The 14273-nt window shown below is 39.1% G+C and overlaps 1 protein-coding gene across 9 annotated transcripts in view; it reads right to left on the bottom strand.

The window, feature by feature from the left end:
• The window catches only part of ENPP2 (ectonucleotide pyrophosphatase/phosphodiesterase 2), a 107779-nt gene that overhangs the window by 29522 nt on the left and 63984 nt on the right, over nucleotides 1–14273 (bottom strand). For all 9 annotated transcript variants that reach the window (XM_087447518.1, XM_087447514.1, XM_087447512.1 and 6 more), the window contains exons 10-13: nucleotides 11901–11966; nucleotides 11133–11205; nucleotides 4428–4536; nucleotides 1284–1409 (exon numbers count right to left, since the gene is read on the bottom strand). In XM_087447518.1, the coding sequence (XP_087303644.1) occupies nucleotides 1284–1409; nucleotides 4428–4536; nucleotides 11133–11205; nucleotides 11901–11966 (374 nt within the window). The remainder of the gene's footprint in view (nucleotides 1–1283; nucleotides 1410–4427; nucleotides 4537–11132; nucleotides 11206–11900; nucleotides 11967–14273) is intronic.

Genomic DNA, 14273 nt, shown 5'->3' with positions numbered 1-14273 from the left:
AGCCCCTCGAAGAGCTGGGATTTGAACCCAGATATCTTGCCACTGCTGTCTGTGCTCTTAACCACTTCCCTCTACTGTCTCTCACAAAATGAAATCACATCTATGAAAATGTTTTGTAAAGTACAAAACATCTCATTATTGGTAGTTATTACTTCATTGGCCCCAGGAAAGCTTTCTTTCTCCCCTAAAACAACCTCCCCATTACATTTACTAGTGTCTGAAATATCTTTCAAAATAGACAAAACCTTTCTTGCATAAGCCCTAAAATGCAAATATTAAATCAAGAGGTACCCTAGTGACTTGCATCCCATCCCTGGCGAGGGCTTGCCTATCTCAAGTGAGCAGAGGAGAAGGGAGGACACAGAGGACAGAGAGGGCATGGACAGAGAAGGCAGGACACAGACGTTTTGTTTATTTCACAACGTTGCCTGGAGCTGACCTTGGAATGGTTCCCATTTGTGTTGACTCAGGAACGTAGTTTGGGAAAAACTTAATTTTCCAAAGCTTTACACTTGGTGCCAATGGTTTCTTATTCCCAAGGCTAAAAACGCTAAAGGATTTTTTTTTTCTTAAATGCAGCATGTCTCCAATAAAACTATGGGCTTCTCAAAAGCTAGGTGGGCAGCACCTAAAACATCTAGTCCATAAATTAAAGCTCTTGTCAGTGGCATATCATAGCCTGAATGTGTAAAACACAGTGATGATTATTCCTACTTATTTTATTTCTAATCTTTCAAAACAGCAGCCACTTCCCAAAGGCTTAACAGTTTCTCCTCCTGGGTTCTGTCAATTACTTTATAAAGTGAAGAGTCCCCTTCAAGTGGGCTCCTAGGAACGTTCAGGGACTGAGTGTGGTTCTGCCAGCCCCGTCACGGACTCCCTAGCTTCAGATAAAGAACAAGCCTGAATCTCTTGTTGAAAAGTTCTTCTCTTGTAAACAGAAGTTTATGGTTATACACAGGCCTCAAATTAAGTGTATTTTCCACATGATAAAAACAAGAGCAAATATTTATATAATGCTACCATGTGCCAGGAACCACTCTAAGTGATATACATGGATTCATTTTCACAACAACCCTACGTGGTAGCTACTGTTACTATCATCTCCATTCTTCAGATAAAAAAATTGAGGCTTAGAGTTTAAATGACTTACTTAAGGTAATTCAGCTGAGAAGTAGCAGAGCCAGGATTTTCACCCAAGTATTCCGGCTTCAGAGAACAAGCCCTTACTGACTCCACTGTATTACCACTCTAACAACTTAGTATTTTAAGAATCAACTTACATTTAGCATTATTGCTAAATTTGGGTCGAATTCTTCCTAGAGTTCCAGGCACTAAAGTAATGTCATCCACATTAGTCAGGTAATTGCTCAAGAACTCTGTTCTATCACATGTGACATCTTCCATTCCTATGGGGAGGAGGAAAAAAAAGTATTTTCAGGCAATATTAAAATTAAAATCTTAACACAGACACTAAAGATAACATCCAGGCATCTCCTTAATTTGTTTTTAACAACTTAATGTGAGGATCCCGCTCTCTTAAGATTTCTTAACTTGACTTTAAATTTTTTAATGCTTCTTTATATAATTTTTTCATCAGACTTTGATTTAGTCATTATCTTGAAGCACTAGAAGGTTGAAAATGCATCATCTCAATTATCATTTTAAGCCATTCAGCAAGAACAGCAAGACAAAGGAAGTAATTATGACCTTTTTATAAAAAAAAAAAAACTATTTACACAGTCATTATGAAAAAGATCTATTCTTTAAAAAAAAAATTCCAAGATTGCTTCAAACTCTTCCCAGCTGGGGGTGGTGTAAATAACCGGAATCTGTAGTTCTGTGTCTCTTTTACAAAATGTCATTTTCCAACTCTGTCTCTCTAATATATCTCCCGACTTGAGTACATAATCACCAGCCCTCACTCTGCCTCCACTGGTGGCCTTGGATGTTACTGACAAAACAATACTGGCAACAAGAGATGAGAAAGAAAAATGTCAGCCCCAATGACCACCCAAAGTGACAAACAAAATAACGCTGAAAACAAGTTGTAAACAATGTAATCAGTCAAAACCGAAAACTCGCAACTAGAACACAAAAAGGGTCTAGGTGGGGAATTTTTTAACCAATAAAGATTCCTCCCCCACCTGATTTTCTTCCTGCCCCCCATCAAGGAAAATTTCTTGATCAATGTTAAAAATAAAAACAAAAACTGAAATCTTAGAATCACAGACTATAGAGGCTGGTAGAGACCTTTATTGTCATTTATGAGATGACATGGAACCATGAAAGTTTAACATGTTGCTTGCATAATCCAATATATGAATATTCTCTAAGAGGGGGAAAATAAGTGATTCTGTAAAGGACATCCTAAGGTTTTGGAATAAAGAAATATAACCCAGAGTGGCCAGGATCTGGTAAGAGAAATTATCACCTTCTGGGATCCCAGGTCAAGACTCTCGCCTTTTTTTAATACATAATTGGAATGAAGAGAAAGAAAAACATATCCCAACATAGCACAAGGGTTATATATCTTGCCTTTTAACATTTAAACTCTTAGTAGGAAAAATAAAAGCAATAAACAGCTACTATGTTCTAGTACAATGTTAACTCAGGAAGGGGAAGTCTCCAAATGCTTATTTATGAAAGAATGGAAGGATCTTCCATTTGTTCCATTTCTAGGAAGTCACGTAGGCTACCCTAACGGTGAACCATCTCTCTTGCTTTCAAAGACCGTATGAGAAGTGCTTCCTAAGCATCAACACCCTTCAATCTCCAGACTGTGTGTAGGTAACATTAATGTTCTCATTCTACAGATGAGGAGGCTGAGACTTGGAGAGGCCACATAACGTATACCACGGCACATGGCTCTTAAATGGCACAGGGCAATTTGAACTCAACTGAAACTCATTCTTACTCCAAAGCCCAGACTCTGAAACACTACACCATACTACCTTTTAAGAAAGAGATGCCATGGCTCCCCAAAACCAAAGCAATCTACTCATCTCAGAAGCCCACACACTGGCAAGACAAGGTTTTAATCAACCCAAGACTCTTCCAATAATCCTGCATGTGACTCACTGGGACCCATCTATTTCTTAGACATCTGGCTCCAGCATGTGACCAATAGTTCTTGACGCCTCTCGGCAACTTAATTTGAATCAGCTGGGTCACATGCTCCAAATTCGCTGTCCTATCTGCAGCTCTCCACCAAGTCAAACTCATGGCGCATAATTTTGTAGAGAGTCACATTTAGTGCAAGTTAGTCTCACAGCTTTTTTTTTTTAATTTTCTCATAGATCTTCTAGAACATTCTGGAAATAAAACTTCAGGCCCAGAGCAGAGCTGTGACTAGGAAGATTTTCCTGCCATTCTTAACAGAACTATCGAAGAGTCAATCAATTTTCTTCTTCCCAACCCACTCCTAGAAGGGAGCAGCCCCACATTCCAGGGTCACTATTTCAATTTGATAGTTCTAGAATACAGGAGGCACTCTCTAGAACTCAGTCTGCACACCTGTGAAATAAGAATGCTCTTTGAGGACCCCTTCCAGCTGTATAATCATATAATGTTTATGATGCTTTTGATCACCTCAAAAAAGTGGTCATGGGGCCAGCCTGTGGCATAGCCGCGTCCTCCGCTGCTGGCGACCCAGGTTCAGATCCCGGGTGCACACCGACGCACTGCTTGTCAGGCCATGCTGCGGTGGTGTCCCACACAAAGTAGAGGAAGATAGTCATGGATGTTAGCCCAGGGCCAGTCTTCCTCAGCAAAAAGAGGAGGATTGGCATGGATATTAGCTCAGGGCTGATCTTCCTCACACACACACAAAAAAAAAGTGGTCATGAATTTTCTTACTTTATACAGTGATTTAGAAAAACTCATTCTTCCTCTCTTTAACAGTCTTCTCTATTGAAGCAGAGTCTTGGTCTTGAATTTCCTCAGTGAATGCCAAGACATCATTTTACTTATATGCCACTTCTTTGACAAGAATCCTATGTTTCTGCTTCCTTATCATCTTTACATTATTTTTTAGCCACATAAACTCTGTGGGCTCCTTTTGGGGATGTGGCTAGCAGGGATGGGGGATTATCACCTGATACGTCACATTCACAGAGGAAGCTATTAATATCACAAGAATTGTCTGCAACACTTTAATAAGAGACAGATTTTTGTAGAAAGGCTTTTCTTGCAAAGAATAGGAAGATACAGGAAATCCCTGGTTTTGATCAAAATGAACCCAGGGTCATCTCAGGTCAGCTCATATTTTCGAATTATGGTCTGATTTCTTTCCCCATCCTGAAGAAAGAGGGAAAGAAGTGAAGAATACGACCTGGGATTCTGAGGGTAAGTGTTCCTTTCCTCAACACCATCAGAAATATTATCTATGTGTCTATCCTATTAGCAAAGAAGAAACAAAGCTTTACCATGGTCTCCAACAAAGATGACATTTACACAGCGATGTAGTTTTAGTTGTTTCAGTCCATCCATTAATTGCCCCACTACTTTGTCAATTTCCCTCAGAGGATTTGTCATCTGGAAAAAGAAGAAAATTAGTCCCTGCATGTTTTTTTTTCCTTTCAGTTTCTCATAGATCTTCTACTCCTAGAACATTCTGGAAAGAAAACTTCAGGCCCAGAGGCAGAGCTTTGTCCAGGGAGATTTGCCTGCCATTCTTAATGGAAATCTGTTCTAAGCACTTTTATTTGTATTATTTCAGGAGCATAAAACCTCTCCTCATCCAATCCCTTTCAAGATTCTTTGACATAAAAATATCAGAAATATTAAGGTCAATTCTTTTTCTCAAAGATAAAATGGCCTTTCCAAAATGTAACAATGTTCTTTAAATCCAAGAATTTTGAGAGTGAGCAGAAAGTCAGATGGATAGTTTAAGCCTCTTGTTCCCTAGGTGAAATCACATTAGGTTTTGAACCAAGGCCAGAAGACGGAGGCTAAGTGAATCAAAAGCAGTTCAGAGAATAATGGTAACCTTCCACCGGATGTTAAATTAGAACATCATTAATACAATGGGATCCGTCAAAGGTTCCAAAGGACTTAACTGTTGATTTCTTACAGCAATAGACTCTTAATAGAAGAACCTCCTTTAAGAAACAAGCTACTGCTTCTCAATTTAGTCCTATTCAAGCTGATTTTCAGTAAAATTAGAATCTATAAGAGTCCTAACTTAAACGGAAGTGAACCACTGAGCTTGTTCTAGAAGATTTCTTATTTAGCCTAATGAAAAATGAAAAATCAATTCTCTGTAGAACATTTCCAAAGCCTAAGAAACATAATCCATCTAGTTTTCTTGCTTTAAATGGAAGTTTCTAATGGCATGAATGCTCCCACATACTAAAGACTTTCCTTCTCACTCTCATCTCTGTGCAATGGAAAGATTTTCAAGAAATATCTCATCAGACAAACGTTTGACTGTACTTTAGATGAATTTTGCAACTTAGCTACAATCACACACATACACCCAAGATGACTTGAGACAAGAACAGAAGGCATCAGCATATCATTTTTGCTCAGACACATAATATTATCTTCCATTAGCATCTTCTCAGATGATTCAAGACCTTTCCTCATGTCATGCTGTCAGTAAAATCAGGTGTAAAGTTGTTTTTCTTCATGACAGAAGTCATTATTTCAAGTTCTGTCCCAAGGAGTAAGTCACAGGTGAAACTTTCAGAATGACTTGTGCAGCATAATCTGAAGGGACTAACTGATGTGGAACTAAATGGTATTTGCTTCTCAGAAAACCATGCTCTCCTCTAAGACCTTTGCCTAGACAAAGAAATACCCAATGCGCAAGATATGTCAATCCTTGGCAACAACTTATTTTCCTTTACTCAACAAGGCAACTCAAGGTAAAATCCAGAACCTACTTCTTAATGATTAGTTCAGACAATCATAAATAAGATAGCGCCTCAGAGGCATCTGAAGGTTTTGAGAAAAGTAACAACCTATAGGCTGTTTTGAATGTACTGAAAAGAGTAGACACTGCACATATCTCTATGAGAAAACACACACAACTCTATCTACCCATTGTTTTCTCTTTCTTTCTATCCCAGCTATTTCCTTGTCTACAACCTAAGACCTTTTCTGAACTCTGAAGTTATAGAGCACTAATCTAAGCCAATTTTCTATTGAGTTCTAATCTACACTGTCTTTGAGGATTCCCCCAGCTATCTTGCTGGGTTGTTCTCAAGAACCAAGACTACAAACCACTGTGACTAATTCTGTGAATAAGTGCTAGCAAAGCCAATAGCCGTCTTAACATTCACTCAAGCCTAAATGTTAATACTAGTTTTAGGGCAACCAATTCTAAAGAAAGTAGAATGCTCTCTTTTCCTGTCTCACTAAAAGTACAAGAGATCTTCACATCAGTGTTAACCTCTGAAGTACCAGATTCTTCTGGACTCAAAGCCAAGGATGATGCGCCAGAGTTTTTCTGAAACTTGTTCAGCTGATTTTCAAACCAAGGCACTGAAGGAAACCTTCAACTCAGACCTGCCCGCCGCAAAGCTTTGGAACAATAGATAAACTTACTTTGTCCTGACGAGTTTCCGCAGCATAACGATCCATCCTATGTAATTTTCTTCTTCTTTTCTTTGGAGGAGCAACTGGGCTTTCCTGTCTCCTCTTAGGGGTAACCTTCCTCTTAGGTCTCTTAGCCGGAGTAAGAGGTGAGCCATAACTACTCTCCTGTACTGGCGGAGAGAGATGTCTGGACTCAGAAGTCGTCTGTCCCTCTGGGGTCAGATAATAAAGCTCACACTTTGCCTCGGGGTCAGCAGAGTCTTAGAAAAGCTAAGGCTCCTTAAGTGTGGGAAAAAGTTGGTATGAGGGATGATTCAGGGAACTCTATACAGAGAAGCTTCCTAAATCCATCTTGATGTTGTTGTCACAGCTTCTTCACTGAGAGCAAGAATATAATTCAGGAGAATCTAGTCACATGGGTTTCTCTTGGCTGAGGGGCCTACTTGTGGATACACCTGAAGGTGACATAGAGTTCTGCATTCCACAACTCCTGCATTAGGGAGAAACTGGTCCTTGGTTATGAAAAGCTTTTCATTTATAAAGTACTAGCTGAAAATTAAATAGAATACTAGCCACTTGGTCATTTCAAGGTGACACTGGGATTCATGTAGGTGGTTCCTATTCAGAATCTGACAGGCTATCTGTTCGCACCACCAAATATATCAAAGCAACTGTCACCTTCATTGGCAAGGAACAGGAAAAAGAAATTTTTAAACCAAGGATGGAATGAAACAAATAATAAACAATCCTCCTTGGTCATGAATGTACTTCCACAAATCAGGACTTTCAGCAGGAGAGAGAACTTCTCACTGGATAATTTAGGTTTCCAGTACAGAGGAACTTTAAGCCAAGAGATAACCAAAAGTAGAACTGTCTTTTTAAAAATTCTCTTGTAAAATTAGGTAAAACGTAAAAAGTAATCAAGATCTCTTCATCTTGGTATACATATTAAGAAAGTGTCTACTTATACTCTTTCTATCAGAAACCTCCTTTTTGGGGGGAGTGGCAGTACTACGCATCTTGATTTGAAAATCTAGAAAGCAGTAAAGGCTAACTCATAAACTGAGAAAGGATATAACCTTTTGGGACTTCCAGATGCTAAAGAAAAACAGGCCCCTGATTTGCTGATGGTGCAAAGGTGAATTAAAGCAGCAAGCCCTGCTGTCTACCTAGCTGATTTCTCTCGGCGGGACTATTCCGAGAATCATTCAGATGCAGGAAGGGGCAGGAGAGGAACAATGTTAGTGTCTCCAAAAAGAAGGCCATCTGCCATGCGATTTCACTGTTTCCAGAGCAAGCGACTGCAAAGGCACTTCCATTTCTGTCTCACCCTCTCTCTTCGGCAGAGAGATTGAAAGACACAGCCCCACAGACTCTGGTTTTCTTTCGTTTTTTAAACGCTTCTAGTTTTAGGCAGTTCTCATGAGAAGAGAAGCAAAAGGAAAAAGAGGGTTTCCCATTTCAAGGGCACCGAAGACATTCAGTGAGCGCTCAAGTCTGCCCATCAGACACTCGGCCATTTGCGAGAGACCTCAACATTCCGAAGACTCCCAAGGCGAGCCCTTCCGATTGCAGCAGGTTAGAGGAGCAGCAGGAGAGACAGGATTTAGCCAAAAGGAGTTTTCATCCAGTGATTATATTGCATGTATTTCCTTCTTCGAATGTTAGAGGTAGACGGAAGCTAAGTTTTCACCGACCAGCCATACTTTAGTCTGACTTTAGAAGATTTAGCCTGAGGTTATTAAGAGGATGGGAGGTAGAGGGGCAAATTTCTCTGCTTTTCAGAAGGATACTTTGCCATTTGAAGGTAGTAACTAGCCAGCCAAAGCTCTGCCTCTAGGCCTCTGGGGGAGCAGCCGAACGAGGGGTCACAGAGAAAGCATAGAAGGTCAAAGAGGAAAAGATGGTGCCAATAAACAAAGCAAGCATATTTCTAACATTCACCATTACACTAAGAAACCAGGAGCAATACACCGTTTCTTGAAGCTATTAGCCCAACGTTTGGTCATCTTATTTAATGGCCTTTGAAATTCGTCCTGAAAAATGTATACTCAAATATTAAGCAAATAAAGCACAAACTTCAACTGTGTTGTAGCACACATTTTGCTGGATTGAAGCACTTCAATTAAACTCCAAATGAAAGGTATTTTCACATCAGATGTAAACGTGTTACTCATTTTAAAAATATTTCAGCTACTATAATCTTTACATGCACAATAAATGTATATGATGGATATATAGGTATAGACAATTAGTCTACAATAGAAAAGAAGTTTTGCTGGCTTGCTTTGATTTAGTTTTTAGAAGTGTAAACTGTTTTGCTTTTCTTTCAGTAAAAATAAGATTCCTAGAACCAAGTGAGAACTAGTTGATACCTGAAAATATCCCTTGCCTTATCAGAAAAAAGTGACCAAGTTATCAGGTTATCATAACTAAAGATACACTCCAAGATACCTAATGAAGAGTGTTTTACCCAGTAGATACATGAGAATATCCCAGCTATAATTAAGTATTAATACTAAAAAGAACATAGCATGAATACTTCCAACTCTTAATTCAAAAATAGTACATCAAAAAAAAAATCTCTGTTTGTCTATTTATGAGCAACCCTGAGCATAGAATCATCATTACAGCAAATTAAAGCAACCTATATTATGCTTCATTTATCACTGCTTGTACTTTAAAAAAAACTTCTGTTTACTTCTTGATTAACACACACACACATACACTCTCAAGTAGGTAATTATAACTGAACTACATAGATTAGAAATCCATAGATGTTCATGGATAAAGAACATTTATTGCTAAGCCATATAACTTTTAAGGAACTAAGGATTATAAGAGTTGTACTTCACGTGTATTGTAAAAACCCAACTTTCGACGTAAAGAAAATGTTCTGTGTGAATTGAACATAGTTATTAACTGATCACTTTGCTTATCTCCTGGACTGAAGGAGAGTTAAATGGTTCCACAGGAAGAGCCCTGGTGTGGGAGTCAGAAGTTCTGAGATTCTATTTCTAAGTCCACTTACCTGCCAAGGAATTTGAGCAGCCCCAAACCTTTTTAAGTATCAGCCTGCTGCTTTTAAAAGAATGGCTATATCAATCTCTGGTTTGCCTATGTGTAGGGTCTTTTAGGGGATATTATTATCCAAGCAAAGTGGAACCTTTAAATAGGGCACATGGAACTGCTTAGAGTTTTTTTTTTTTTTTTTTTTAACATTTTAATAAAATGTGGTTCCTTTTGTTCGCTTTAGATTAATCTCAAAGAAAGTCATCCTAAACATAAAACAGCCATGTTTGCTCTGGCAAGAAGACGATTTGTGTTTCATGTATGCAGATGTTTATCTCATTCTATTATTTGTGTTTCATAATCATGCAACACTGGTTAAACATCAAAGGGATAGGAAAAAGAACATCGGACTTAGATGACTTCAATGATTTAAGGAAAACTAAGAATGGTTTCACATAGCCATTAGTTTTTGGTGCTTAAAAAAATCACCACTGAATTGATGTTAAAGCATTCAGAAAGACTTATGATTCCTTGGTATTTACTGCCTTTGTTTAGACAAGTTCTCTGTATTTCCTCTCATCCTTAGGCTGAACACAAGCAACTTAATTATCGCCAACAGTGTTGTCATAGGCTATCAGAGAATGGAAGGCAGTTTCCATCACCAAAGAGTTTTTGTAATCATTTCTCATCCAAAATCAAGTTTTATTATGTTGATGTACACCTCACCACCCTAGTAAGAAAGAGAGGTGGAAAACATTTAAAATATTAAAAGGTTTAGATTTGTAAATCCCATCATATTTTAAAATGCTCTATGGGGCAACACTGGGAAGACTGCCATCTCGAGATGAAAGAGGAATATAATAAAACATCACCATCCCTTTCCCATCTGCTGAATTTGAAGTTATATTGGCTATCACCTTACAAACAGATGATCTTCTACTGATTCCTGAGTGTTTGATAAAAGGATGTCACGCTCCTCTGCTAAACAGATTCATTCAACAGGGTATTTTTCTCAATTAAGAATCTGTTTCACTTTTGGGGGTAATGGATACGTTCATACTCTTGATTGTGGTGATGGTTTCACAGGTATACACCTATGTCAAAATTTATCAAATAAAAAAATGTCCAATGCTATAACATGCCTGGTTGACTGTAACTGCTAAAGCTATTAGAGCTTCATAGCTGACTTACCCTCTCTGAACTGTATAATCATTTGAAGGGAGCTGAAATTCAGTTGCAATCTTTGTATTGCAAGTTTCATCTCCAGATTCCTTTCCATTCCTATCCCAGTGACGGCAAATGCCAACCCTTCCCAGTCTTTCACCTTTTGACTGATGCCTGCAGGGCTGGAATCTACCCCTCCCATGAACACCATGTTTAGGATATTTTTGAATATCAAATCAATCTGAAATTAAGTTCCTGTAAGAGAAACAGGTAGGTTTAAGACTTTTTGAAAATGTTTTTAGTCTTGCAGATAGGAATACTCCAAGATACTTTGTACAAATCTTGAAATAAGGTCAGTAGATCAGGCAGCCCAGGGACACAGGTGCTCCTCAGGCAGATGATAAGCTACTAACCTCAGGGCCAAAAGGGCCATATTTGTGTCCAGAGAAATCAGGTTGTTCGGAATAGAAGGCATAGACTGAAGGCCTACGGGAAAATTGGAAGGTTCAGAATCTCCCCCAAACCACACATAACAAAGAATATCAAATATCCCTACAAATGAAAAAAAAATCCTCTCAAATCAAGTTAATTAATCTCCCAACCACTGTCAGTCTTACCATGGACAATATCTCTTTCTTGCTGTTTTTTTTTTTTTTATTTCTATTGCTTCCACATCCACCACCCCCTACACCACCCGCTCTGTGGTAACTGCCTGGTACCACCTTCAGGAATCAAAGTCACAAAGGAAAATCTGAACACATACTCAGGTCTTTGATCCTCAAGATAATAGAGCCCAGTGATAATTCACATGGGCCGTGCAATTTGCAGCCTGAAAGAACAACTCTGTTAAAGCGAAAAGTTAGTCTTAATGCTTCCCCAATCCTTGGGATGCTGCTGGTTCATTTATCAAAGGCAGGAACTTCCTAAAGCTCTGGTGTGGTGGCCAGGATTCATAGCTGTAGCAATCCATGTAATTAAGTGGTCCCCAATATCCTACACCATTATAACCTCAGTCCTTACAGAAGTAATTCTTAAGGCTAAGAACCACAAAACTTTTAACAAGACCAAACCTTGGCCATGCTTCTATTGCATAATCCATCTAGTTTTTCACCCAATTCTCACCTAAGATGGAAATGTACTGAAGAAAGAAGAGGGAAAGGGAAGGACAAGGAAACAAATACCTTTCATCATCTGGCAGGGCGAGCCACTGCAGTATGGTTAATATTCTCCGCTCATGAGGGATGACCCTGTAGGGTAATAACAAGCAAAGAATGATGCTGGTTGCATTTCCACAAACTCCAGCCTGATGAGCGCTTGCTCCTGCACCCAGGCCAAGGGCTCTCTATTTACCACCATCTGCTTTCACTACGTTGTAGTAAAAGGTCCCCTTTGAAATTACAGTAGTCCCCCCTTACCCATGGTTTTGCTTTCCCGAGGTTTGAGTTACCTGAGGTCAACTGCGGTCCAAAATATTAAATGGAAAATTCCAGAAATAAACAATCAATAAGTTTTAAATCGTGCACAATCTCACGCAGTCCCACTCCATCCTGTCCAGGACATGAATCATCCCTTTGTCCGGGGTATCCACGCTGTGTACGCTACCCGCCCATTAGTCACTTAGCAGCCCTATGGGTTATCAGATCAACTGTCTCAGTACAGCAGCGCTTGTGTTCAAGTAACCCTTGTTTTACTTAATAATGGCCCCAAAGTGCAAGAGTAGGGATGCTGGCAATTCGAATATTCTCTTACTGTGCCTAATTTATAAATGAAACTTTATCATAAGTATGTGTGTATAGGAAAAAACATAGTATGTATAGGGTTCAGTGCTCTCTGTGGTTTCAGGCATCCACTGGGGGTCTTGGAACGTATCCCCTGAGGATAATGGGAGACCACTGTAGTTTTTAAACTTCCATTTCTATTTGCAACATACAACATTGCTCAACCTCTGCCTCCGAAGATGAGACTGGCAACTCTGATTGCAGTCAAATGAGGAACCTGTCTTGCTGATCAGAGACTCTGCTACAGGCAGAAAGGACCCCAGGCTCAAAATCATTGCCATTTACTGGGTAAAGCCATTAGCTGTGGTCACAGAGGGACCCAGACTTATATCCCCAATCTACCTCTTGCTGGTAGTGTGACCTCTCTTGACCTCTAGGCCTCTTTGAACTCTCTCAGCCTCAGTTTACTCATCAGTAAAATAAAGATAATAGCAAAGCACACCGCACAGCTTGGTTGTAAGGATGAAATGAGACAAGACAGGTAAAGGGCATGTACAATGCCTAGCACATAGTAAGTGCTAAAAAAACTTATTTTTATTAATGATGGTAATTAGTTATCATTCTATTTCTAAATAGCTATATGACTTTAGAAACATTATTTAATCTGAAACTTTAAGTTCCTCCTCTATAAAATAAGGGGTTAGGAAAGGTATTCTTGAAATTCTCTTCGAGCTCTAGAAAAATCTATCAAGAATAGGCACATATAATTACGAGACTGACAAAAAGGGTATAATCTTCATCCACAATGACTTTTGTGTTCAAGCTTCATTCCTCTGTTGAAATATAATTACCCCAAATCTGGCACTCGCTTTAAGAGCTCTTGGCTAATGTGATAGTACTGTATCATGGGCTGAGTTAATTAAGATGCTCGTAAGCTGAGTGATGTCTTTATTTATGGGGAAATTCGCTTATTCTTTCCTAACAAGGAGCATAACACACTTTTCTGCTCCCCCATCCAAGAGCAGGCATTAGAGCATGTTTACAATGAATTCAAACCAAAGGCCAAGTTTAATTGTGGTTAGTAAAAATTATTGTGGCCAAGAGTGAACCCTAGTGTAAACTCTGGTCTCTGGGTGATAATGATGTGTCAATGTAGGTTCATCAATTGTAACAAATGTACCACTCTGGTGGAGGATGTTGACAATGGGAGAGGCTATGCCTGTGTGGGGACAGGGGGTACATGGAGAAATCTCTGAACCTACTGCTCAATTTTGCTATGAACCTAAAACTGCTCTAAAAAAATAAACTCTATTAAAAATTTATCATGGGATGTTGGGTGAGCCATTTAAACATTTACTTTTGGTGGATGTGAGCAAGAGCCAGCTAGGGGACAGACAAATCTTCAGAGCCATGGTAGAAGGCTAGGGTTGGAAGGAGCTCTCATGAACCAGTCTCCCCCCATCCCCACCCCCACCAGCTCTGGCCTTCTCTGATAGATCAGGGATTTGTCACTTCTCTGGCCCCTTCTCTGTCTAGAACTATCCTACCAGCCCAGAAAAAAATCATGTTTATCATAAAATGAGTCCTAATTTAAACAAATTTCAATACTACTGAATCAATGTGACCCTGTTTATTATATCCTATAATTGAATTAGAAATAGGCATAGCAAAGCCAGGTTAATCGCTTAAAGTATTTAATTCTTCAGCCTTAGAAATCGCCTGTATCTGAACAAAATAATTACATATTTTGAATTCTTTCCTAACTTAAAAAAAAAGCAAATGCCCTAGCCCTTTCATTTTACCTTACTTCACTACCTACCTACAAGTTACTTTATT

This window comes from Ceratotherium simum, chromosome 23 (assembly GCF_057802395.1).
Source record: "Ceratotherium simum simum isolate JZ-2026a chromosome 23, ASM5780239v1, whole genome shotgun sequence".
NCBI lineage: Eukaryota > Metazoa > Chordata > Mammalia > Perissodactyla > Rhinocerotidae > Ceratotherium > Ceratotherium simum.
Note: the sequence above shows the minus strand (reverse complement) of the source record. Positions and strands in the feature narration are given on the sequence as shown.